Below are 26,865 nucleotides of genomic sequence, written 5' to 3'. Positions count from 1 at the left end.
CGTGACACCCTCCTCAAGCACGCGGCATGGAAGCGCGACTTCCCGCGGGCTCCTCCCTCTCTCTACCAATAGCAACTCCGGCCCTCTTTAAAGCCCCGCCCTTTCATCCCCGCCCCTCCGCGGCCCGGTCCAATCAGGACGTTCATGCGGATGGCGCGCCCGCCTACGGGCCTTGGGGGCGGGGCTCCTGTCACGTTGCGCGGATGTGTGTAAAGTGTGAGGGGAAAGAGCGAGCGGAGGGGAAGGTCGGTGCTGATGGCGGGTGAGTGAATGGGAGAAGTGGGGCGCCTAGAGCCGGGTTGCCCCCCTCCACCACGTGCGTCCTGACGGCTAGCAACTTGGCTGGGCGCGGTCGTTTTTGTGGGGGAGCGGGGAGGACTAAAGGTAAAGAGTTGCCAGTTGGTGTTTGTTTTGAGGAGGAATCACCTAAAAGACACGCATTTCAATTCAGCTCAGTCGGTAGAGCAGGGCGGGTCTATTAATATCAGGGTCGTGGGTTCGAGCCCCGCCTGGGTTGGACTAGATGACCCTGGGGTCCCTTCCAACTGTAGGACAGATAAAAGGGCGGGGTTTGCGGTAAGGATCGCAGTGAAATGTTTCTCCGCCCCGGTTGAAGCTCCTTGCCCCCTTTTATCTTGAGGTCTCACGCCTTGCCTGGCTTTTGCTCTCTCTCCCCAGTCTTGTGTCTGAAGATTGCGTTTACTCCCAGAGCCCCGACCCTCCAGGATAGGGAGCAGGAGAAATCTGTTTTGCCTCTGTGGGTTTTTTGTGGGGGGGGGGTTGGGGGGGGGAAGCTGCTTTGCTTTCTCTAGGACGGGGTGAAACTTCGCCTGGAGTCGTTTTCTGCTGCTCGGTTGCGTTAAAAGTCTCCAAACCTCGGGGGGGGGGCGGGGCGGGGAAAAGGGCTGGGAGAGACCAGCACAGCAGCCTCACGGTGCCTTGCGGTGGTGGTGAAAAGATGCGCCCATTGTTTAAACATTGCAATCGAAAGTCTAGAACTCCTCCCAGGTCTCCACCTCTTTCTCTCCCCCCCAGCCCACTTCCCAGGAATGATAATAAGCATTTTTGCTGTGTTTCCTTTTGCCTCTCCATGATTCCCATCCTTGTATCTGCTCCTCCACCAAATCGTACTGTACTGGTGGCTATTGAGAACAGGTTGACACAAGGATGCGGGGGCGGGGGGGGGCGTGATACCTTGTGTATATATAGTTTGATTTCTATCAATGTTTAGTTGTTTTCCAGTTTTTTGTTGTTGTTTTACTGTGCTCTTATTTTTATCCGTAAGCCACTTTGAGTCCCTGTCAGGGGAAAAGGTGGAGTATAAATAAAGAAACATAATAATATACAATAATAATTAGTATTGGGCTAAGCTATAGGGATCATTGGGATAGGGCCCGCTGTTTAAAGAAAGATCTTTTTCCTGCTGTGGAGTATGATGTCCACTAAATATTTTGGTATGTACGTAAGCGCACACACACTCTTTGTTCCCTTCATCTTTAACAGTTCTTTACAGGTATGGTCTTCACCTGTCACAAGAAGACATGTGTTTCAGATTAATTCCGGGGCGGCAGGGAGAGATTTAGACAGTTGGCTGCAAAAACATCTTTTGAAACTAAGCAATGGTCTCTGCATCATCTAATCTAGGGCACCAGAAAGTTCAGAAAGTAAAAATCTGTAGGCCTAATTTGCTTGGTCTTAGCTACCATGTCAGACTATTGTGGGAATGGAATTCCACTTCACCCATAATTTAAGATTATTCAGGAATGTGGCTCATTTGCTTTCTGTTCAGTTAGCCATGGGCCTTGTGTAGTTGTGCAGGTAGTTATGAGTAGGTTCCTCACAAAACTTTGCTTCAGCACTTGTTAGTTAAACACTATTTCCAGTTCCTCCATTTTAAGACACGCACGCGCGCATACACACACACACACACACTGATGTCTAGGGCACACTGCTCTGTTTCCCCCCACTTTTGTTCATACTAGCCTCATTCAAATCTTCATGCCCCCAATGTTACTAGGTGCTACTCAACCCCCAACCTTCCCCTGGTGAGACTTTCAGGCATGTTTAGGTGAAAACTTAAAAGCTTCTCCTCCTGCCCCTCCTCATTTAAGAGTCTCCTTTTAATAAGATGTGGAGTGCACAAGATCCCTTGCGGGAAGATCTGGTGTGAAATTTCTATGTAAGTTGTGTTACCTTGTTCAGGACTATTGCCAGAAAAGGTCTGTTGTGCAGTGTTCCTCTCCCCCTCCCTATTCAGCTTGGATTTATTATTTTCTTGCTTAGAGTTGATTGCTCGTCTTTTGTGACATCACTGCCTGCATTTCTGAGAGTGCTTTTCAAGCTTGCTTTTCCTCTGTTGCACTGGCTTTGAAAAAATTATTAATCCTGCCTCCCAAGAGGAAGCGCACCCTGTTATAGGAAAATAAGAAGCTTGTTGCACAGTATGGACTTTGGGGTTTTGACAAAACATTACAATCTGCTGGAGTTGGACGGTGGAGATGTTGGTGTTTATGGTCCTGTACCAGGCTAACAATTAGCAAATCATTTTCACTCTTCCATTGCTTCATCTAGTGTTATATAAGCAAGTGAAAAAATGCCCTGGAAGTAATTAATAGGAATTCATGGTGGCACGTTGGTCCTGATTGGCGTGCCTCCCTGTGGGCCAACTTGCAGCCTGGGAGAAGCCCTGAGGAGCTCCATCTACCATCTCGCTTGGTGATGAGTTCTGGAGCACTCAAAAGCTTGTATACTATTTTGTGATATTTTGGTTGCCCCAATAAAGGTCATGCCCTATGGAGGACTTGCTGGTTTGTTTTTCCCTTAACAGCCATCACAGCTACCCTTACTTTTTTGTGTTGCTTCCTTGGCAGAAGTTAATGCCCAATAGTTAGTGTTGTACAACATTGTAGAACAGTGGTAGGGACTGACTGTCCCTCCCAAGTATTGTTCGCCTCCAGCTCCAGACAACGTGGCTGATGGTCGGGGAGGGTGGGAGTTGTAACCCAGCAACACCTGGGTTTTTGAGACCATTTTGCTGGTCCAACTTTGCACAATGGAGGGGTCATCTCCACACCTACGCACTTATCTGCAGATTGAATCTCCTGCTTTGGTTATACTCCTGTAATAAGGTGTCGATTCCTTGCCTCCACACTTCCCTTGGAGGCTTTCACTCTCTGAACTGCACTTTGGGTGGGGAGGGGAGGGGAGGGGAGGGGAGGGGAGGGGAGAGTCTCAAGTCCAGGAATATCCCCCTGAGCTCATTTTCTTCAACCAGGGGTGGGGCATCTGTGCCCCTCCAAACGTTTCAGGCCTGCAGCTCCTATTTTCAACCATCCTGGCTTCTGGGGCTGATGGGAGCCGAAATCCAGTAGCAACAGGCTCCCCGCCCCTGTCATAAACAGTCATTGTTGTGACCCAAAGAAGCAGCTCAGCCAAAAGGCACTTTTACCAAACAATTTAAAACATGACATGGTCCTGTTTTTGTTTGAATTTTATTTCTTGCTTCCACAAGTATTGTTTCGTTGGTCCCCGGATAAAGTTGCAAACAATGTGAAGCTGGGACTCTCGCACATTACCTCCCTCTGCTTGGGTTTGGCAAGCAAGCCATGAGTCAATAAGAAGAATTTCAGGTTGGGTGTTAACAAGCATTATGTAATAATGGAGAGGAGCATGAGACTCAAGGCAGTGTCTCCTGGAGTGTCCTGGGAGCTGTTGTGAACAGAACTTGCAGTGGAATCTGTGGCAGTTTCAAAAGTTCTCTTTTCAGTAAACATGCTGAGGATTGTACTTCATGTTTTTTGCCCAGATTTTTTTTAGCATGTGGTGTATTAACTTGGTCTATTTGAAAAAGCCTTTTATGGTACCTTTACATTCGGTTATAGCAGAATTTATTGTCCTTACTGTAAACTCGTCTTTTCTTTGTTGAAGAATACCTTTCAAGTTCAAGACGCTTACTTTTTCTTTGGCTTTTGATGCATTTTTCTTGAGGAGGCTGCCTAGCAAGGTGGCAACACCCCTCAATTTAATTAGAAAGGGAGTCTGTTGCTTGCAGCCTTTCAGCAGGTTGACTTCAGTTTCTGTTCACCAAGTATTGGTGAACCGCCTGCAAGTGTGTGGTGGAGCAGCAGCAGTGACTTGACTGAAGCACTGAGAACCAAGCTCTGCCTGCTCTGGTGTGACACTCCGGGGATGGTTCTGTGTGTGGGATCAGCCAGCTATTCACCACAAAGATATATTCGAAAAAAGCAAGTTTGCTGAAATCCACCAAAGCAAAATCTCTCTTTGGGTGTTCTTTTCCCTCCTGTAATTGTGCAGTGAGCACAGTCAAAGTTCCATATCTCAGGAGGAGCCTCCAGGAGTGCTTGAAATATGGGGACAATTATGTGTCAGGGTGCTGGGCTTCCCCCTCCCATGGCTTCAGTGGTAATCAGGTCTTCTGATGGACCCAGATGTGGTTATGGAAATGCAGCAGTCTGGCTTCCGTGCTGAGACATTTCAGAAGGAGTAAGATGCACCATCCTCATCTGGTTATGGGCTATTCTTCTCTCTTAGCGGAGATGTTCATCATCATTAGCTTGTCTTTCTCTCTCTCACTCTCCCTCCACTTGGCTTCTGTTTCACCAGGATGAAGGCGCTGCAGGATGAAGGCGACGGGAAGATGGAGTCGTTGAAACCAAAGGCTTCTGCAGCTCTCAGTTGGGAGAGCTGTCTGAAGCTAACTCCGCACAAAAATCTGGGGCCATTGGGTCATCTTCGGACGGAGAGGATGCAGTGATTCTGGACACTGTGCCCATCAAGAGGTGTCACATGAACGCATTGTTTTCAACAGCAAAATGAAAAGGGGTCGATTGCTAATGCCAGATTCATGCGGTTTTCAAGGTGGCTTAGAAGGGAGAACTTGAATTTGACAGTGGACCAGGCCATGGCAATAGAAGCCTCCTTACTGTAGCCCTTTATCCGCTCACTATGAATGAGGACCTTCTCCAGGATGACTTCTTGGACCAGCAGGAAAACTGGTTGCCGGCCAACTTGGCCGAAATTGAGAACCGGGAAGGCAATACTCTTGAGCAGAATGGTACCTGCGAAGAAGCCGCCGCACAGATACGTTGTGGTGGAAGTACAGAAAGCAGCTCCATTGGAAATGAGTCCATCGGGACCAGCACTCACTGCCTTGAATCAAATGGCAGCTTGGCCAGAAATCCTGATGGGCAGGACAGATCTGTAGGTGGCAGTGGTAGCAGCAGCAGCTGCAGCAGGTAACTCCTTTTGCCAGTTTGGTGAAAAGCTTAGTCGCATTCTGATTCTAAAGTTGGCGCTTGTAATGTCCCAAGGTTGAAAGCAGGAACTGCTGGGCCTGAATTTAGGAGCCAAGCACCATATATATGGGGCACATTTGGAGGTATTCAAGTATAGACCAGTAAATTGTGGTCACAGAGTGACACTTAGGGGATGAATGGATGCAAAGTTCCAGGGAGGAGCAGGTGACTCCATCCACCTTTCATCTCCACCATCCAAGAATTGAGTGGGCTCAATACCACTCCCCCCAAAATTGGGTAAACTCACTGATCCATGTAGTGCTTGCTTTGGGATGAAGGCATCCCCATCATATTAACCAGATTTGGCAGGAGTGAAATAAGAAAGAGTTGCCAGCTGATTTCCTCCACGCAGAGCAGAAATGCCCTTCTAAAGGCAGTACTGGGTTAATGCAGCCTTGGCCAGCCTGGTGCCTGCCAGTTGCCTTGGACTAAAAGTGGGTTAATCCCTTAATCCACAGATCCTTTCATGCAGCAGCAGACTTCCCGCAATTGTGCATATGATTGGCATTGCGCGGGGGGGGGGGAGTTGCAATAAAAATTTAAAACCACAATAGTGAGGCACAGCAAGTAAGTAAAATAAACCACAGGAGACTTCAAAAGCCACCAGAATACATACTTTTTTTTAATTAAAAACCCCGGGGAAAGAAAGAATTGTTCCTGGCCTTCCTAGAGAGGCCATTCTACAGCTCTGGAGGCAATTGCAGAAAAGGCTATGCTCCTAGCCAAGCCTCTTGGAAAGTGGGATATGGAGCAGGGTTCAAAGAGGGGGCATAGGAGTCCATACAGAGGGTGCTATTATCTTGGGCCATAATGGCTTTTAAAGGCATGCTTCAGTGCTCTCAGGTATTTTAGCTGAGGGCCAGGCAGTCTGAAGTGTTAATGGGGCTTGTGACAAGAAACGTAGAGCCTGGAATGTGCAAAGTGCCATAAACAAATAGGGTTCCATGCGCCAGCCTTGCCCACATACTGGTCCTGTTAGATGACAGAGTTCCAGATCCTCCTTTACAGCACAAGGAGCAACCTTTCTTTGTGCTGGAGCAAACGTGGCTTTCAGCTTCTCCCCACCCAAAGCAGATATCACCTAAGAAAGGCCCTTCTTTCTAAAATATGCTTTTGTGCATTTTTTGTATTCATCTGCAGCGAGCTTTGTTGGAACCAAAGTTATAACAGAAAGCTGAAGCTGCTGATCCAGGAAATGAAACAATATCTCCCTGCAGAGCAGGTGGAGAGTTGCAGCAAGGCCAGCACCCTCTGTGCCCTGAACTACGCTCTCAAGTGTGTCCAGCAGATCCAAGGTATGTGGGTGCATTTGAAGAAATCCCACACTGCACGTGTCGGCCTGTGCCCCAACTCCCATCCATTGGCATGGCTGTATGATGTTGGGGATTGAGTCCAGTGTTCTGGAAGGTGCTGAAGGGTGGCACATGTAATGGCAGTTTCCTGGGTTCCATCTCTCTTGTGCTCTCTCACATGAGCAAGCAGTGTAACCCAGGAGGATGCACCTGCCAAGGCAGGGACTATGAGAGGGCACACAGAATATGTTGGGCTTTCAGGAAGGGGCCACTGGCCGCCCGTAGTGTACGGTGACAGCATGACTTTGAATTCTTCCTTAGAAAGGGATCTTGAATCTGGCATGGTCATTTTACAAACAGGGTTACGTAAGAAATACCGAAATTTGCCACCTGCTCATTGCTGATTTCTCCCCTCTGCCTCTTGCTTCCCTTGTCTCCTCACCAGCTGACAACAAAGTTTCTAAGGCTTTTGGTAAGCATGGAGCACATCAGACCAATGCCCCTGTGTATGGAGTGGAAGAGCTGGCAGCCATCATGTCTGAGCATGCCCCCAAAAACACAGTAAGTGACCCGAATACTAATTGGGGGTCTTTGCCGATTTCAGGTGTACTGGTCAAAGAGTTAGCAGCAGCTCAAAGATGCTTCATAAAATGTAACCATCACAAAATGGCTGTTGTCTTCCTTCGCTGTAAAGCTGCATCTCTGCTTCACTCTTAGAGAAGGGATGAGAGAGACCTCCCAAGAAGTACTAATGAGTGATAAAAGCAGTGAGCAGGAGTTGGTGGATCTGTCTGTGTGCAGGTCCCTGGGACACTTTTGTTTCTCAGCCTCTGGAAAACACAAGGCCGCGAGAGTTCTGTGTTGATGTCAGTAACCTATCTCCATCCTGAATCAGGTGGGGGCGGGAACCTTTTAGATGAAGCAAGGCCACATTCCCTAGTAGGTGGGGCCAGAAACTGAAAGCAACGCAGAGCAAGAGATGTGTCCCTTGGCTTTGTACAGCTGGCTACATTCCAACCAGAGAATTTCTTAAACATGCATATCTCCATCTCTATCCTCCACCTAGGCAAGCAGGAAATCTTCTCACACTTCAGGACTCATTCCTCTAGGCAGGAAGCACTTGGTGGAGGGCATGGAGTGGGGCTGCTGGTAGAGGAGCAGGGCTTGAGGAGAGTCCCGAGAGAGGGAAGCATGGAGGGCACATTTGACCCTTGGACCTTAAGGGCCCTTTCCTTTGGTGTAAGGACATACCATGTAGCTGAGAAGCGGCAGGTGGCAACTGGATCCCGATTTGTAACGTGAAAACTGAACACCTGTGTCTCTCTGTGATCTTGTTGGCTTGCCAAGTGGCTCCTGCTGTTCGAGCTGTGCTTGAGGATTGTGCTTCTTTTCCTCCAGGACACCTTTGTAGCCATCTTTTCATTGCTCTCTGGGCGGACCGTGCATGTCTCTGAGCAAGCCGCCTCTGTCCTGAATTGCAAAAGGAAATGCTTGGAGTCCTGCCGCTTTGCAGAGCTGTTGGCTCCCCAGGATGTGGGCATCTTCTACACTCACACCAACCGGGCTCACCTGCCGCTTTGGAAAACGGAGGCCTCAAAAGGTGACTTGCTCTGCCTGGGGAAATTTCATCTCATGTGCATGGTTGTATAAAATGCAAAACACTTGAATGAGTTGTAAATATTGTGCTTCAGATAAACACAGAAAATTAACTGGTTTACCAGTAATTCTTGTGTTGCTATTACAATATTGTAGCACATAGTGACTACCTAACCCAATGGGGGGGAGGGGGGAACCCTCCAATCTGCAGGCCAGATTTGACCTGATATGTCCCAATTTTGCGGGGCTGTTTCAGCTTCCGCACGCCTGATGTCACATGTGACATCTTTATGGGACAGGTAGAGATGTGACTGAGTTGGCTGTGCAGCCAGGTTCCTCACAGGGCATTTGATTGTTCAGCCAGTCCCTGCAGAAAGCATCAGCTGAAGGGCACTGAGTTTACCCCCGCTGGGCCAGGCAACCGACTTGAGTTCCGCTCCTTGAACTTGATAATGCAGCTGATTCTTGCAGTTCCTCACCAGCTGGCTGCTGGGTGGTTGGGGAGGACTTTGACAGGTGGACATGACAACCTGTCTGTCTGTCTTTTCCAAGGGTTTGGTGTCTCCGCTATGCGAGTGTGACGGGAAAACAGTTGAATCTCTTCCACATATAATGTTCAGCTGTCCCTTACATAGCATAGCCAGGACTAAATTCCTAGGTCCTGCTTTATTGCGCTTGGTTGGCAGGCCTGTTGAGTCACATGCCGCACTGCTTTTGCAGGATACAGATCCTTCTGTAACTCTGCAGGTGGCGAGATTCCTGAATGCGGTTATCTCACACACAAAAACCACCAAAAAACAACATCAACAACAAAAACTAATCGGACAGTTATGATGAGAGTGTATGACGGATCTCGTCTCCAGTTCTCCCTTTTCTGTGAACCGTCCCTTGGATCTTTCCGGGCCCCAAGCTGTTATTTGTCACTGCTCAATGACCCACCCTTGCATCGTGGTGTTCCCCTTCTGTTGTTAGATGTATTGGTTTTTATGTTTCTGTGCTTTTATGTTTGTACATATTTTATGGGCTAATAGCCGTAAATAAATAAATTCTAATTCTAATTCTACTGTCTGTCTGTCATCTGACAGGACATCTGGTACTTGACTCGCTCACCTATCATAGTTAGCCTGTGGGGTTGGGGACAGATAATGTCGTTTAAAACTTGTGCACACTCTCGCAGCACTGAAAGTTCAGAGACTAATCCTGGGAGAAATGGGCTGAGGGTGGAGGGGTGGGCAGGTCAAGGGCACAAAGAAGTAGTTGGTCGTCTTTGCATGCAGCTCATCTGACAATGGAATGGGAGCTGAGCGTGAGCTTTTAGTTGCATAGGAGAGCTGAAAAGAATGCTAATATATTTCACATTTGGCAACTAATGCAGCTCTTTGGTTTCAGATAGTACATGGGTAGACAAGTCTTAAAAGTCTGAGGCACAAATTTTCACAGCTGTCTAGTAGCTATGGTGACTCATTTACCAGAAGGAATGTATTTAGCATTAACTCTAGAAGTATATACTCAGTTCTGACCAAACTAAGCCTGCTAGAGTGAAATATACTTCCACTCCCATCTTTTCTGGTCTTGGTGGGCAAAAAGGCCATCTTAGTTTTTGAAGTAGGTCCTGGGGGTGAGAGGGCACTAAGATGAGCATGCTGAAAACGAGGAGAATTAATAAACAAATGTTGGTCTCTTCATGTATTTTTGCCCTTACAGACTCACTTTATGAGTATGCGCAAGTGAAGTCCTTTTTCTGCAGACTAAGGTGAGTACTGTGCAGGATTATGGGAAGAAGAGGGGTGTTACAAGCTATTTTCACCACAACTTTTCTGTGTGCATGTTGATGCCCAAGCATTTTAGGATGGTAGTGGTGACATTTCTTCCTATTACCACCCTGCTTCATTTTATGAGATTAACTGGAAATAGTCCTTCTCTCCCCCCCCCCCCCGGTAGTACAGAGTAGAATCTGGGACTACAAGGAGGTGATCCAGTTTCTTACTAAAAGGAAGCGTTTTGCTGTAGACTGTTCCTACTGTTATAACACTTTGATGCTAAAATGCTGCTCTTCAGAGGAGACAAAGGAATCAAGCATCAGAGTGAATTAACAGGACAGCAGCTTCCTCTTCCTTCTAGCCAGAAACCTAGACAATCCCTTGCCATTTGGAGTAAACTTCACCTGTAGCTGACGAATCAATGGTTTTCTGTTGTTTTGTTTGCAGGGGAGGCAAAGGTCAGGACCGAGAGAAGCACTACTACCCATTCCGGATGACCCCTTATTTGATCAACTTCTCTGTCTCTGATCCCAGTGGGCCGATGTCTTGTTGCTTGGCTCTCGCTGAAAAAATCCACTCTGGCTATGAAGGCAAGAAAAGGGGAACTCCAGTTAAAATTGGCTGGGCTAAAACCCAAGTGTATCATGCTAGATTCTGTTATGTTTCCATTCCATCTTCTTCTGGGGGTTAACTTTGGGACTGGATTGCACCCAGCATCCCTGTTAAATGGTCTGTGTGTGTCTCATGGATGTGTAGGGATGTAGACAATGTGGATGCTCTCAATTCTTGTGTGTGAGAGCCAGTTTGACAGAACATTCCAACTTCCTGGTCAGCATGCAAGGGAATACGGACTGTAGCCAAGTAGACCCACTGAAATTAATACCACCTAAGTTAGTCATATCCGTTAACTGCAGTGGGTCTGCTCTGAAAGGTACTAACCCTGGATAAAAATGCCATTAATCTAATTTTGTGAACGAAGGGAGGTTCTAGATGGAACAGTATCTCTTCTCTTTCCTCAGCCTCTTTTGATAAGGAAGGGCTCCTGAAACCCAGAGAGAGAGTTCCTGAAAGTTTTGAGTGTTGTGGGTCCGCTGTCAGAAAGGAAAGTTGCTTGGGTTCACATGAACCTCTAAGTGGATCTTGGGCTATCATTGATGCTTGGTGTTTCTTTCTTTTAAATTGTTAGCTCCTCGAATTCCTGTAGAAAAGAGGATTTTCACCACCATTCACACCGCAGGCTGTCTCTTTCTGGAGGTGGATGACAGGTGACGACTTTTATCTTGCTCATACATATGAGGTGTGTTGCTGGCAATGCCAGAGAGAAATGCCATTAGGGGCTGATGCGTTGTCTGTTGCAGGCATGGGGTGCACCACTCTGTGGCCCTCCAGAGCTTGTTGGACTCCACCTGTGAACTGTCCCGGCAGGCAGCATGGCCAGGGGTCCGAGGTGGCAATGGGAGTTGGAGTCTAGCAACACCTGGAGGGCACAGATGTTCCCCACACAACGGGTGTATTGCTTTGTCTTATCCTAATAGTAACCAAAGAGCTGTCTCCTGAAAGCTTTTGAAATCGCCCTGAACTCATGAAAGGTTCAACGAACAGCTGAAAAAATGCAGCCCTCCCGGGGTGGAAACATTGATGAATTGGTGGTGATGGGAATGGCCTTTCTGGGTGGTTGACTGAGATCATAGCCAACATGTGCTTAATAGTGCCATTTTCTTGATGTTTAAAAGCCCCCCCCCCCCAGTTTCTATGTCACAAAAGGCTCCCTTACAAGACTGGTGTTTGCACTGTGCTTTTGTCAATTGGCTGCTGCATTGCTCGATTTCAGGGCAGTGCCTCTGTTGGGATACCTGCCCCAGGATTTGCTTGGGACATCCATCTTGCAGTACCTTCACCCGGACGATCGACCCATCATGGTAGCCATTCACCGTAAAGGTAAGTTTCAGTCTCTCATCTGCCTTTGGACCTGATGTGGGTGGAGGGAGTGTCCTCAGTGTCACAAGAGGAAGGTTTTTGCCTGCAGGTTTTTCCCTGCTCAACTCCCATTCCATGGTCATACGAGCTACATGCAGGGAAGAGGGTGTCGCTGTTTTGGAGCAATGAGGCCTTTCCGTGCGCTCTCCCCAGAAGTGGAGGCTTCCACTTCCATGGTGTAGTGCCTGTAGATGAGCCAGTTGCTCATCTAAGGGACTATTTTGGGGACCATTTGTTCTGCATGTTTATTAACTTCAACCCATTCTGGATTTTATTTACAGATAGGTAGCCGTGTTGGTCTGCCATAGTCAAAACAAAACAAATTCCTTCCAGTAGCACCTTAAAGACCAACTAAGTCAGTTCTTGGTATGAGCTTTCGTGTGCATGCACACTTCTTCAGATACACTGAAACAGAAGTTTCCAGACCCTTCTATATAGTGAGATGACGACAGCTCCACCTTTGTCCGCTTCTTTAATTATAATGTCTGGGTTGTTTCTGAGATTATCTATGGCTCTCCTTTCAGCATGGTTTAGATTTTGTTGTAAGCGATGGTGTTTTCTGGTCACATCTGTTTGGATTCTGTGGCGGAAGCAGTCAATGTACAAGTCCAGTGTGGTATTGCGTCCATCAGGAGGGGTCCATGTGGAGTCCCTTTTTGTGTAACACTTTTTCGGTGGTAGTTGGTGGTCAGTGTTCTGTTGGGAGGGTGGTGGTTGTTCTCCAGTGGGTTGAGAAGAAGAAGTGTATCTGAAGAAGTGTGCATGCACACGAAAGCTCATACCAAGAACTGACTTAGTTGGTCTTTAAGGTGCTACTGGAAGGAATTTGTTTTGTTTGGATTTTATTTGTTTGTTTCTTAACCTCCTCATTCATGCCATAGAACCCAAAGCAAAGGCTCATGGGATTGCAGTTGCAAAGGCTCCTGCTATTACTAACCGTTTTACTGCTCTTTTCATGCCATTTTGAAATTTCCTGCTCTTTTGGGGCTATTTTTACCCTTTTTGCAGTTTAAATTGATTTAATTATCTCCTGGTCACACATGAATAGAACACGTGTAAGTGGGGAGACACCTGTATTGTGTTCACTGACCAGCAACAGCTCTCCAGGATTTTGGGCAAGAGTCTCTCCCAACCCTACCTGGAAGTCATAGAATCACAGAGTTGGAAGGCACCCTGACGATCATAAATCCAACCCTCTGCAATGCAGGAATAGGCAGCTGTCCCATATAGGGATTGAACCTGCAACCTTGGCTTTATCAGTACCATGCTCTAGCCTATCCAACTGAGTTATCCAGGATGACAGATGATGAGGATTGAACTTGGGATGTTCTACATGCAAAGCAGACACTCTACCACTGGTTTCCACCCCCCCCCCATAACCTCTCTCCTTCTGGCCGAGAAGAATGATAGAACTTTGCATTAAGCTAGTTCCATTAGGTGTGGGCAGGCCTTTGTGTGCTTCCATTGGCTGCTGTCAATCCAGCCTTGTCTTTATCTCTGGCTTTTACTCAGTTCTGAAGTTTGCGGGCCGCCCTCCCTTCGAGCACTCGCCCATCCGATTCTGCACTCAGAACGGTGACTACGTCATCCTGGATACCAGCTGGTCCAGTTTTGTGAATCCGTGGAGCCGGAAGGTCGTCTTTATCATTGGGCGGCACAAAGTCAGAACGTAAGCCTCCTGAAGCCAGCGTATTTGGGGTTTGCCCTCTTTTCCTTGACACCCAGAGCCAATAAGGAGAATTCAGATTGGATTGATACTGTGCTCCTGTGTGTGCGGGCCTGTAGAACTGGTGTTATAATTTGCGTTTAGTCCTACTCAGGGTACAGTCATCAAAATAAATTGCTGTGGATAGCTTGGGTCTGTTCATTTAAATGGGTCTTCTCTGAGTAGGACTGACATTAATACAACACAAAGATGGTGAGGCATGTGGCATGTTACAAGGGCTTTAAATAAAGATGATGCCAATTTATCGGTGCAGGTCCAGTCAGCATCTTGCATGGTGCAGCAGTAGCAATTTCCCAGGAGTGCTAAGCTAAGGCACTGCTGTTTATTCTGGCTCTCTGCTCTCCAGGACCTGTTGAGATGCCAAGCATTAAGCCTGGGATCATCTGTGTGTAAAGCATGTGCACCTCCCCTTTGCTATGGCCAGAGCAGATCTGACTTGCATCGTTTTATAAGCCACAAAGTCCAAACGTAGGAAGATTCTGGCTAGTGAAATGCTTGTGGCCAGTACCTGGAGGCTGGAGCTAGACAGGGAGCCCAGAGGAGACTGAGGGATTCAGATTCTTGCTGTCAGCTGACTTCTGACTGATCACATGCTGGGCGTTTGCAGCTGAATCTTTTGATTCTTAGTAGACCTTTCCAGGAAGACCCTGGTGCTGGAGCCTTCTGGCAGTTAAGCAGGCCAGCAACTTCGCACTGAGTCTGCTGCTTCCTCCACTTCTGAGGCTGGGGAAGGAGAGTGTGAAGAATCAGGGATCCAGGCAGGGCTTGGGAGGGGCTCAGAGGGGCTTTTGGGGGCTCAACTGAGGCATCTGAGATGGAGCTCTTCAAGCTGCCTCAAGACTGCTGGGCTGTGGTGCAAGGCCCCAGACTTCTTCTGCAGAAAAGCTTTTCGTGGGGTTTGGGTTGGGCAGGATCCTGACACCTCGTTAAGATTTGCCTTCGCTGCAGCAAAAGAAAGGATGCCATGCCGGATATTATTGACATAGAATTTCTGTTTTGCATGCAAATTGTTCATTGTTGAAATACTGTCTTCTCATGAGCCCCCTCTGCTTGCTGCCAGGGTTCTTTCTTAGCCCTCCTCTAGCCTGTTTGGGCTTCCTTGGGCAGCCACAGACATTTCTCAAGCTCCGCTTTAATTCAGGCCTTGTGTAGGAGAGCTCCTTACTTGGAAAAGCGTTTTGTTTCTAAGATATTCTGAAAATTCATTTTCAATGTGTGCCATTAGCAGATAAGGCTAGTTGTTTCCTTTTCTTTTCCCCCCAGCAGGAACAGATTTCTTTGGGTATCCAGCTAAGTACTACTCAGGTCTACCCTAAGTTAATCATTTTCATTAATGGGCCAACTCTGAGTAGGACTTGCATTGGATACAACCCTCTGGGTTTACTCTTTCATCAGTCTGTTTTAACATCCAGCTGGGGAGCCAGAAGAACTCGGCTGCAGAGCTAATCCCTTTCCTTGAATAACTCACTCCTGTAATCTTGTGATACAGACCTTCCCTCATCTAGTGTCAAAATGACGCTCTGCTTCTATTCATGCTTTGCAGGAGCCCTCTGAATGAAGATGTCTTTGCAGCAAGAAGCAAGGGGATGAACAGGGTTGACAAGGAGATCTGGGAGCTTCAAGGACAGATCTATAAGCTGCTTCTGAAAGTAAGGAGGGGAATGCAGCTCCAAGCTGGGACGCCTTCTGTCGGGTGGGGGCAGGGTGCATGTCAGCATTTTCCTCTCCGTGTGATCCAGAAGCATGCAGCTGACAGGAACGATTGCTGCAACCCTTCCCAGACTTTGGAAGACCTCTGTTTTTCTTTATTTCCAGCCTGTTTATAGCAACGGTTCTAGCGGTTACGGAAGCCTTGTTAGCAATGGATCTTACGAGCACTACATCAGTGTGGCGTCTTCCAGTGACTCCAATGGGAACTGTGCAGAGGAAATACAGAGAGAACTGGTGAGTCTCTGGTCATTCACAACCAGCCTGCAGTGCAGGCAACAGGGGGCAGGGTGTTGTGGGGGTGCTTCTTGCCTGTTAACCAGCAAGGAAGCTTGTGAAGGAAATGGATTTAGAGGGGTTTGAGTCAATGGGTATTCTATACTATTTAATTTTAAAATTATTTGTAAACTGCTCTTTGTCAAAGAGACAGAGGCCCTCTGCCATTAAATATACCCGGTAATGGGGCGAGTCTACAAGCTGACCATGGCTACAACATCCTGCCATTTTTTTGTACTGCTGTTTGTGTTCCACTGTTCCCTTCCCACCCACCGTTGCTTTTGTGTAACATCTTGCCTGTTGAAGAGGCCCAAAGAGAACTTGAAATCCCCACACACCTTTGCAATGGCTTGCTTGGTCTGAATGAAAGTCTTGACCAGCTGTGGGTTTGGGAGGTTTCTCTTATGGACCAACATTGCTACCTTTGCTCCATTCATCCTTTGTCCCCCCTGCCCCAGATGTCCTTACAGCAGATCTTTGTGGATGCCAACAGACTCAAGAATGTGGGTCAGCAGCTGTACATTGAATCACACAGTAAGCCTCAAGAGGGGACTCCCAGGGCAGAGCAACCAGGAGGTGAGTTCATGGGAGTGACAATGGCCAGGGAGAGGAAGGGATGCATCGCCGAGGGTGCCTGCCCCAAGATGGGGGAAATGGTCCAAGACAGATTGATCTTTGGGGACAACAAACATTATAATCTGGAGCCAATGGGAATGGCATTGAGTCCAGGGGCAAGTGGCCAAGTGGTGGTGGTTGCCCCTCTCCATTGTAAGGGATGTTCTCTTTCCCCCTCTCCCAATTTTCTAGACCAAAACCCGGGTGCTCCCCCTTTGACTCTCATTGACCCACCAGCTGAATCTTGTGATGTTTTGAGAAGCACCAACCACGTCCTGTCCTATCAGCAAATTAACTGTATGGACAGCATCATGAGGTAATAACAACATGGCGTCTCAGCAAGTGTCGATGTTCCTGAAGTCTTGACTTTCCTCCTCAGTCCCTGCTAGGCATTGCTCATGCCAGCAAAATTCAGTTTCTGTACCTCATTGTAAAAAGAAAAGAGTGATCTGTCTGTGACGCCCTCGGAATAAGGTTGTGCTGCTTTCTCTGGTGAATCATGTTATTTCCCCTTTTTCTGTTGTTTTGGACTACTTAGCTTTCCTTTCTACAACCTCGGGGCTCCCAAAGCAGGTTGGGGCACGGGGAGGCATAAATACAGTTGTACCTTGGTTTTCAAACAGCTTAGCTCTCGAACGTTTTGGCTCCTGAATGCCACAAACCCAGAAGTGACTGTTCTGGTTTGCGAACTATTTTTGGAAGCCGAATATCCGACAGGGCTTCCGTGGTTGCTGATTGGCTGCTTTGGTTTTCGAACGTTTTGGAAGTTGAACGGACTTCCGGTACAGATTCCGTTCAACTTCCAAGGTAAATAGAAACGTTTATCAAAATAAAACCACACTCAATTCTAGTAGTGTGGCAGAAGTTATATAGTGTCTGTATGGAACTAGGATTACATTCAGGCAATTCCCAGCATCATCCTAGGCACCAGCAGCTACCCCCACAGAAAAACCCCTTGAGGTCAGCGGGTGGGGCTGAGCAGCTAGATCTCTTTTGGCCCTTACGGGGCGCCAAGTTTGCTCTCCTGTTGGCATCATTAGACCATTCTGTTTGTATGTTTGAGTGTGGTGTTTTATGTTCTCCCTAACAGACCAATGTATTAAGCATAGAAGTGCTTGATAGAATTTCCCTACTTTCTAAAGTGTCAGAGGACCATTAAGGGGGGGGGGCGCGAAGAGAATACCTGCATAAATTCAGTGAAACAGAGGGTTGGATTGATCCTGATCTTTGAAACTTGCCTACTCCTTCGCTCCCATTCTGACTGGCTGGGTGAACAGCCCTGCTTATATTCATGGACTTAGAATAGGAAGATGCTCATGCCAGGCTCCTGATTGCAGATACCTGGAGAGTTGCAACAGTCCCGCCCTGAAAAGGAAGTGCGAGTCCTCTACCAATGCATCCTCTTCGTCCTCCGATGACGACAAGCAGGCTCACCTAAGCCAGAATGACAAGCAAATCTTGGAAGGTGAGAGGGAGCACAGGAAGGTTTCAAGGGGTTTCCGTTTGCTGGCAGCTGGTGGGTCCTGGTGGTAGCGTGCTAATAGCTGTTTCTGCCAATATGCTCCAGCGCTTGATGTGCTTTTTCCCATTTGAAAGCCCCACATTTAGATTGATCAGCTTTTCTTTTCTTGACTGTGCTTCTGTTACGTCGTATCTTTGAAAGCATTTGCTTTGAGTTTTTTAAGCGGAGGTTGGATGGCCATCTGTCATGGATGCTGTAGTTGAGATTCCTGCATTGCAAGGGGGTTGGGCCAGACGAAGCTCAGGGGTCCCTTCCAACTCGACATTTCTATGATTCTTCTCCCACTAGATGCTGCCGAGCTGCCCTTGGTTGATTCCCAGCCACCTGCGACGCCCAACCTGGAAGGCGACGTAGAGCAGCAGGCCCCAGCGAGGGTGGTGGGTGGCACTGCTGCAATGACTGACCTGGCGCTGACTGCCAAAGCATTGAGCGTGGTGTCCGCAACCAGCCAGTGCAGCTACAGCAGCACCCTTGTCCACTTCCCACACCCGGAGTCAGGTAGGTTGGCAGACGGATCTTGCTCCTCTCCTGAGAAAAACACACAAACCTCCGAGCTCCTTTGCTTACCCACCTACCTCCTCTCCCAAGCAAGCGGTGTTTGCCTGCCTAAGTCCTATCCGGTTAGAACGGATGAGGCTCCAGGCAGGGCTGGTCGTTCTGCTCTCCCGTCTTGGGGTCTCAGCACAAACAAGTGAGCCATGCCCTCCTCGAAGGCTTTGGGAGGATGGTAGCTGGATGCTGTCCCTGTCCTCTGGCAGTGGTGTAGGAACCTCACTCAGTGATTGTGGAGGACAAATTGCTGCCTGTTTATAGGAGATATCCATTGAAATGAGCACCAGTCACCTTGATTTCAGGTAGGGACCTTCCAGGAAGCACACTTATTCACAGCAGTGCTTAGAGTTCCTCTGGCCTTCCTTACTTTGCCTGGCTAGACATTTGGGCCTAAGTAGAAGAGGGAGGCCCAGTGCCCAACCAACCGAGAGTCCCAAACGCCTTCTCCTCCACCACCACCACTTCCTCCTCCTCCTCTTTTTCCCCATATCATTCCTGTGCAGCAGATTCTCGGCGGGATAACTTTGATTCAGATGCTGTCAATCAAACGGTATCTGAGTTGCCTTCCATGTGGCATGTGGCTCCCCCTTTTGCGGCCTGAATAATCCATTCCGGTAGCCCTGCACAACATCTAGGTGAATATTTGGGTGGCAGAGAAGGAGGTTCCCGAGTGTTGTCGGCTGCCTCCTTGGGAAAGTGTGGCTGACTGTCCTCCTCCTACTCCTCGCAGAAGCCACAGCGCTCGAAGAAGCCACTCTGCAAGGCGAGCAGGTGGAGCCATCGCTGGCCAACCCCATGCCCAGCACAGCTGGGGCTGGAGCCACCCTGGAAGAAGTCAGGCTAGTGGGGCTGACCAAAGAGGTCTTGTCGGCTCACACGCAGAAGAAGGAGCAGGAATATGTGGACCGCTTCCACCAGAGGGCCCTGCTGTCCTCATACCGGCCAGCCTACCTCCACCACGGAGGGGCCAGGAGCAGCCAGCCTCCTTCCCAGGACCAAGGTAGGAACCAAGTGAGCATCAGTGGTGGGGGAGGCAGAGCTGTGGCAGCTCCCCATAGTGCTCTTGCTTTCCTCCCTACAGGCCACTGAAACCTGCTTCTCTGTGTTCAGGAAAATAGCCCTCCCCATATTCTTGAATGGTGTGTGTTAGGGAAGAATTTAGCTTAGGGGCTTAGAGGAGTCTCTTTTATTTGGCTAGGGAACAGGGTGCTATGAGTTTGCTAGAAGCCAGTTTGCTTGCTGCTGTACCCAGCCTGTGCCACGTTGCAGTTGTAGCCTAGGTTGCAGATTGCACTCGTAAGGGAGCAGCAGAGGCACAGCCAGAGACACATCTTTATTGTGAGAGCAAAGTGAAAGGTAGTTCTGGATCGACTGTCTCTGAGAAGGGAGGAAGGGAACGAGTAGCGAGCAGCAGTGAGGCAGAGGAGGCTGAAAAGTGAGAGAGTTTCCCTCCTTATATCTAAGAAATGCATCAGGGGGTACAGGTGGGGGAATGAGGGTCTTTCAGCGGCAAGAAGAGGAGGCTTCTTGCAGGCAGGCTTTGCTGAGGGCAGAACGAGGCCCCCAAAGAGCCAGGCCAGGCTTCTGCATTTGTCTCCTGACAGCACCTTGAGAGAAGCAGTTCAGGGGTGAGCAAAGAGGCTCCCAGGTAGGACTTCTGCAAGAGCTGAGCAGAAGAGGGTATGCCAAGAGGACTGCACCTGAAACCACAAAGTGGTGCCGCCTTGCCAAAGCTGCCAAACTGTTGCCCTCTGGTTGCTGTTGGGCTTCAACTCTCTTCCCCTAGGTGGGGAGCACCTGCTGGGGGAAGGCCTGCAGGAGAGGGGGATGGGAGAGGGCCTTAGGGTCAGGCAGGTGTTAGGATGAGCAGTGCGACTGCCTGCTTTCCATCCTCAACTGAGAACCGGTGCTGCTTCTGCGCTTCTCCTACTGTCTATGGCAAAAGCACTCTTGGCTTAACCTGTCCTTGAACGGTCAGTCTTGGTCACCTAAACAAAGGGTGCTGCTCCCTCCTGCCTCCCTCTCTCCTCACAATTTCCCCGCCTTTGGCTTCTTCCCCCGCAGACGACGTCTCTCCAAAGCAGACCAGGCCGGTGGGCTGGAAAAGGAAGACCAAGCCGGGGAAGTTCAAGCGCCAGAAACCACTGGGCTCCCCCGACAGCAGGAGTGGTTCTTGGGAGGCGGACGCTTCCCAGGGACCCCACCCTGGGGCCCCGAGCTTCACCCTCCCTGCCGATCCTTATGCAGCAACGCCTGGTTTCCCTGTCGCCTCTCTGGGAGGAGGCCCTGTCTTGCCACCTTCTGCCACTGCAGCAGCCCCAGCCACCCCACCTTACCTGCCTTGCAGCATCCAGCCCCTCCCAGCATTCCCTGCTCCATACATGGGCGGCTTCATGACTGTCCTCTTTCAGAATTTCCCAGCGTATCCTCCGCCGCCGCTGCCTCTTTTCCCCCCTCCGCCTTCCTTCCCTGCGCAGCTCTTCCCCTGCCCCTCTGCTGCTTCCTACCCCTGCCCTGTGATGCCCCCAGGCCCTCCTTCTGCTCTCCCCGTGGCAGCGCCAGGCCCCATGGAGCACCCTTCGCCCCCCTCCACCCCAGTGTCTGCTGCCGAGGAAGAGCAGCCTGCATCCTCGGGGGACCCGCCCCACCAGAGGCTCTTCAGCAACTCCCGGAGCAGCTCCCCTCTGCAGCTGGACCTGCTTCAAGAAGAGCTGCCCAAACCACTGGAGCTGTCCGGCACAGCACAGGCCCCCCTGGCAGCCACAGGAGCCATGTGTGTAAGTTCCTGCAAGGGGGATCCCGGGTCAGGTTTTGGGAAGGGTTGGCTGCCAATGGTGGCAGATTCAGGGGGGAAATAGCATAGTGCGCAAGGAGTGCCACTGCCCCCAACCCCAGCTGTTTTCTTGCTCCATGGGCCACAGAAGGAGCTTCTCCATCACAGATCTGTGGGGCCTTGTGAAGCCGGTGGTGGGGCATCCCACCCAGAGATCCCTTGCAGTCCATGCTGCTTATTCCGCTTGGGTTTGGGTGGTGCTCTGCACATGGGGCACGGCAGCTGCAAACATGGCGATTCATTCCCCCCCCCCTTTTCTGTCCTGGTCCTTCTGGCTCTTTCGGGAGCCGCCTAACAGCAGACGGTGGTTGTTCTAATTACGCCCTCTGTCTCCCAGGGATGCAGCTAAGGAGCGAAGAACAGGGACTTCCTGCGTTGGGTCGGTTTCCGTTCCGCTGTGTTTTCAGAGGTGGGAATCTGAGTTCTGCAGGCAAAGAGGAAAAAATGTATTGGCTCCTGAATCCAGATTGGACTGGGGAAGCTGGCACAGCTGCACTTTGGATGGGTGGAGGGTCCCAGGCACATACAGCTGCTGTAGCTGTGAGTTGGGCGCAGCCAACTGTGGAAATGAGACCCCCTTTGTTTGTGTTGTGTGCTGTCGTCTACCATGTGCTTCGTGTCTGTGGCTGCATTGCGCCATATGAAACAGCAGCGGGAAGCTTGTTTGGTCTCTGTTGGCAGGAGAAAGCCTTTGGTTTAAAGCACCCACCCCTCCAGATGTTTTGGGCTCCTATCAGCCCCTGCCAGCCTGTCTGTAGTACTCTGGCAGTTGTAATGCAAACAATCTGGAGGACAGGTTAAGGAAGTTTGCAGGGCTCGCGGGCCGTATTCGCGTGACCACATTATCTGGCTCCGCGACAGGAGTCCTTTATTTTCAGAACCAGCTGAGCTGGTACCAGCTGCTAATCCTGACCCTACCTGGGTGCCTGCAGAAAGCACCGCCATCTCTCCTTGAGCCCGGCAGTGACTGTGTGTGGATGGATTTGTCCCATTTCCTTTGCAGGATGAGGACGGGGAGGACAGCGTGAACAATGACAGCCACTCTGTCTCCAGTGAGTTCTTCGACCTTTTGCTACTGGAAGATTCCCAGTCTGGAAGTAGCTCAGCGGCCTCTGGCAGTGGGTCTGCCGAGTCCAGCTCCTTGGTCTCTGGGTCCAACGGCTCCAGCTCCAATGAAACATCTGGTTGTGGCACAGGTAAAGCAGGCACTCTGGGCACGAAGAGGGAGACCCTGAAATATTTGATGGTGGCAAATGTTAGTCCATGGATGGGGCAAGCCAGTGCCTTACAGTGCGCTGTGTGAAGGAGGACTTCCTTTGTCTGTCCTGAATCTTCCAACATTCATCTTCTTCTGATGTCCCCAGCAGCTAGTATTACGGGAGAGGGAGAAGAGCTTCTCCTGATCCACTTTCTCCACTCAATGGGGGAAGTTGTCCCATCCCTTAATTATTTTGATTGCCCTGTTTGAACCTTTTCCTGCTCTGCAATATGCTTTTTGAGGTGAGGTGACCAGACAGTACACAAATACGGTCATACCTTGAGTTACAGATGCTTTGGGTTGCACGATTTCAGGTTGCACACTGCGCCCAACCCAAAAGTACCAGAACGGGTTATTTCCGGGTTTCGGCACATGCTCAGAAGCGCTAAATCACACTTTGTGCATGCACAAAAGCACCGAATCGCAACCCACACGTGCACAGACGCAGCTCTGTGGGTTGCGAATGTGCTTCCTGCACAGATCACGTTCGCAACCAAGCATCCACTATACTTCAAAGGCACTCACACAACACTTTTGTATAAGGGCATTTGTGATATCAGCAGTTTTATTTTCAATTCCTTTCCTAACGATCCCTAGTGTGGAATTTGCCTTTTTCACCACTGCTGCACACTGGATCAATGTGTCTTCAGTGAGCTATCTGCTGCAATCCCATTCTGACCCCGTGAGCATATATGTGAAATTAGAAATTTTTGCTCCCGTGTGCGTCACTTTGCACTTGCTTACACTGAATGTCATGTTATAATTTCCTGCGCATAGACCCCGCTTTGGAGCTCCTCAGAAATCCCTCTTTGTTTTAACCACTTTGAACAATTTGGCATCAACAGCAAACAAGTCTAGCTGAGTGCTCACCTCAACTCTAGATCATTTGTGAACAAGTTAAAAAACACAGGGCCCAGTACCGATCCTAGGGGGATTCTAGATCTCTCCTTTTGGAGGACTGCCCCTTGATTCATGCTGCTTAACAAGTTCCTTATCCACAGGAGGATCACTCCTCAGCAATTTCATGTTTTTGCTCTCAGGTGCATGTTATCCAGACCCAGCGTTTTGTCAGTCTTTAATTTGTCAATAAAAACTGCCCCTTGTCACTGCTGTTTGCTTCAGTTCCTCAGACTCCCTTCCTGTGAAAGTAGTTCAGGCACAGGAGGGAACTGCCCGGTGTCTCCTAATGTGAAGACAGATGCAAAGAATTTGCCTTGGGATCTCTGCAGCCCCTTTTTCTTGAGTGACTGGGCCACAACTTAGAAGGAGAGGAAGTGCTGTGTCGGCTTCCACAGAAAGAGAAGCCCAAAGGGATTTGCTAGCAGGGGAACGGCCACCCTCCTCCCTGCCTTGAGATTGGCCTATGCAGAAACCCACATTTCATTTGTGTCCACCCACCTCACCCACCTGTCTCCGAACAGGCAGCGGAAACAGCAGCAAATACTTTGCCAGCAATGATTCCTCCGAGGTCTCAAAAAGGGGGAAGAACAGCGAAGGAGGAGGAGAAGAGGCGGAACGGCCACCGCGGCCAGCCAGGTTGGTGTGGAGGACAGTGAATAGGTTGCCTGAACCAATCCAGATGACCTACCAAATGCCAAAGCGGTGAGAAAACGCCTTTGCTTTGCTACTTCTCCAAACTAGGTAGGCCCTCCTGCCTTTCAGAAGGCAGCGCTGGGAAAATTGGGATGGGGAAGGGCAAGCGGTTCAGGAAGGGGAGCAAAATAGGATTTCCATAGCTTAGTCACCAGCAGGCCCCGTGATGTTTGCCCCCTTGTGAGGTGCTGGACACATTGGGTTTTTATTGTTGCTGGGAGTGGTGGCTATTGATGGAAGTCTTCTCCATCAAGGAAAATCTCCTGAAACTCTCACAGGCACCATCCCGGTCTGTCTGCGCACTGGAGCAGAAAGAGCATGTTCTGATGAGCATCTTAACACAATGGATGAAATGCAGAATGTTTTTGTTTTTTTAATAATGGGCCAGGAAGAGAGTTAAATGGAGGAAAAGAGAGCCATGTGCAGCCCAGTCCCGGGTGGATGGATGGATGTGTTGCCAAGGGGCAGATCTGCATTTCATGCAGTCTTTGGAGTTACAATTGGGAGGTCCTCTCATCACTCTGCTGCCTCTTCCCTAGGCTGTTGTTGAGAAGGCAGAGGCAGCCCTGAAATGTCTTTGGAGTTGTTTTCAGGAACCTGAAGGGATGGACCAATTTGAGGAAAGGCAAACAGAACAGAGAAGTGCTTTGGGTGGGGCTTAGGTTTTGCATCCAAGTGCAAAATATGGATGGCAGAGAGATTGTGATTGGAAAGTAGGGAAGATTCAGTTCAGAAGGGATCTGTTGGGCCTCCAGATGTTGGCAACAGGATCAATGACCAGGGACAACAGCAATGGGAGTTGCAGCTCTCCAGGCATGGCTGGGGTACGAATCATAGAATCATAGAATCATAGAGTTGGAAGAGACCACAAGGGCCATCAAATCCAACCCCCTGCCAAGCAGGAAACACCATCAGAGCACTCCTGACATATGGTTGTCAAGCCTCTGCTTAAAGACCTCCAAAGAAGGAGACTCCACCACACTCCTTGGCAGCAAATTCCACTGTCGAACAGCTCTTACTGTCAGGAAGTTCTTCCTAATGTTTAGGTGGAATCTTCTTTCTTGTAGTTTGGATCCATTGCTCCGTGTCCGCTTCTCTGGAGCAGCAGAAAACAACCTTTCTCCCTCCTCTATGTGACATCCTTTTATATGCTTGAACATGGCTATCATATCACCCCTTGACCTCCTCTTCTCCAGGCTAGGAGAAGAGGCCTGCTTTTCTATAGCTTTTGCTTTTCTGTAGCCTTTGCAGCTAATGTTCTAATGTTGTTTCAAGGCTTCTAAGATTTTGGAGGGTGCCGCACCTTCTCTGTAGGACTCTGGGTGGTGAAAACTAGCTGAACTTTATGCAGAGGATTGTAGGAGGAGGTGCTGTCAGGATTTTGGCTTTGTCTGGCTGGTGCCTTTTTATCTAGCCAGCTTCTCATCTCTTGCAGAATTGCAGAGGAGGTGCTGAAAGAGGACCTGGAGAAGCTGGCCACCCTGGAGAGCAAGCAGCCCTGTTTCTCGGAAGGGCAGAAGGAGGAGCTGGCAGAGGTCCACCCCTGGATTCGCACCCAGACTGTCCCCCAAGTAATTGACACCCAAGTAAGGAAACCTGGGTGCATGGAAGCTGGTACTGTGGGTTTCAAATCCATGTGCTCTCACTGTACTCTTTCCAGCAACTGCTCAAAACATTTTTGTTAGGGCCAGCCCATCTGAACACGTAGAAGCTGCATGTGATTTACTTCCTTTTAAGCACTGCTGACTTCAGTCGTCTTTTGAATACTCTTAAATACCTGCTTTTAACTCTGTTTTATCAATCATTTTAATGTTCTGTTGCATATTTTTGTAAACTGTTTAGGAGCTCTCTTACCATCACGCGGTTTATAATATATAACAACAAATTCAATTTAAAAACACACACACTCCTTTTCCTTTCAAATTGAGTTTGAGCCTTAGTGCAACATACTATTCAGTAACTGTCCTCAAGTAGAGATGGGAAGGCCTGGGAAAAAACCTGGAAAATTGCGGGGGGGGGGTAGTTTTTTCCAAAGCCATTTTTTAGAAGTCCATGAGAAAAATGACGAAGAAGAAGAAGAAATGGAAAATGATAGTAGTAGTTCAGCAAATGAGATAGAGTAAACTGCATGTATATGTTGTGTCTTCCATTTCTTTTTTTAAAAAAAGGCTACTCAAAGGGTAGATCTATGGAACTTAAATATTGAGTTGGACCTTAACTTTATTTGCTATTGGTGCTGTGGCCAATCTGATTTTGTTGTTGTTGTTGATGGTTTCTTGCTTTTTTTGTTGCTTTTGAGGGAAAGGGGTTACCTGTTTTATTGCAATTCACACAATTTGTAAAACTACTCCACACTGACCTTTTTTTCAATTTTTCCAAAATTTCTATTTTGGAAAATGGGGGGAAACAGTTTTTTTTCTCATGGCTTCAACATTTCTGGAAATTGTACATCTCTAAGCTGAAGCAGGTGGACCTTTTGTCCTGCCCAGGAGGGCTCCATTCTTCCACGTTACTCACCAACTTCCTTCCCTTGCTAGGGCTGCATCATGTGTGACAACAGGAATGTCGGCTTGAATATTGTTGCCGGGCTGGAAGACAGAGATCCTCAAGAGGAGGACAGCAAGGACCTCCTTGATGAGACACTGCTGCTTCCACTACAGGCACCGCCCTAGAGAAGCCCGCCCTTCCTGTGCCCTTTACCCAGCTCATCTTTCCCTCTGGCTCTCCAAGATGCTGCTTCCAAAGGCTCACCCCTTACACCACTCCAAAATTTCTGAAATTATGGCAACTAATAGTTGGTTCTTGTTTGGGACAAAGCAGCAAGGGCCCCACTATAAAAGACC

The 26,865-nt window shown here is 49.0% G+C and overlaps 1 protein-coding gene across 5 annotated transcripts; it reads left to right on the top strand.

Moving 5' to 3' along the window:
• The first annotated feature begins 163 nt into the window (after positions 1-163).
• PER3 (period circadian regulator 3) lies at positions 164-26,815 on the top strand. 5 transcript variants are annotated; one of them, XM_081870808.1, is made up of 22 exons: positions 176-262; positions 4,624-5,255; positions 6,456-6,610; positions 7,053-7,168; positions 8,006-8,207; positions 9,908-9,956; positions 10,411-10,553; positions 11,150-11,228; positions 11,795-11,901; positions 13,453-13,609; positions 15,210-15,315; positions 15,482-15,610; positions 16,108-16,225; positions 16,457-16,580; positions 17,602-17,729; positions 18,075-18,284; positions 19,069-19,338; positions 20,403-21,115; positions 22,175-22,367; positions 23,851-23,965; positions 25,458-25,608; positions 26,560-26,815. In XM_081870808.1, the coding sequence occupies exons 2-22, from the start codon at positions 4,966-4,968 to the stop codon at positions 26,692-26,694; spliced, it is 3,690 nt and encodes a 1,229-aa protein (XP_081726934.1). In that variant the 5' UTR covers positions 176-262; positions 4,624-4,965; the 3' UTR covers positions 26,695-26,815. The 5 variants fall into 5 exon arrangements, 3 of the variants coding, with proteins under 3 accessions (XP_081726935.1, XP_081726934.1, XP_081726933.1); XM_081870807.1 differs by having other exon boundaries at positions 177-262; positions 23,851-24,031; XR_014158739.1 differs by lacking the exons at positions 23,851-23,965; positions 25,458-25,608; positions 26,560-26,815 and adding an exon at positions 21,509-21,580 and having other exon boundaries at positions 164-262; positions 22,175-22,308.
• Positions 26,816-26,865: the final 50 nt, after the last annotated feature.

This window comes from Podarcis erhardii (genome assembly GCF_964252035.2).
Source record: "Podarcis erhardii genome assembly, chromosome: 7".
Lineage (NCBI taxonomy): Eukaryota > Metazoa > Chordata > Lepidosauria > Squamata > Lacertidae > Podarcis > Podarcis erhardii.
Note: the sequence above shows the minus strand (reverse complement) of the source record. Positions and strands in the feature narration are given on the sequence as shown.

Excerpts from the sequence above, each read along its gene's own strand:
- PER3 (XM_081870807.1), top strand. The coding sequence starts at position 4,966 with ATGAATGAGGACCTTCTCCAGGATGACTTCTTGGACCAGCAGGAAAAC. Across the intron at positions 7,169-8,005 it reads AGCATGCCCCCAAAAACACA|GACACCTTTGTAGCCATCTT; the intron begins GTAAGTGACCCG and ends CTTTTCCTCCAG. Across the intron at positions 24,032-25,457 it reads ACCTACCAAATGCCAAAGCG|AATTGCAGAGGAGGTGCTGA; the intron begins GTGAGAAAACGC and ends CATCTCTTGCAG.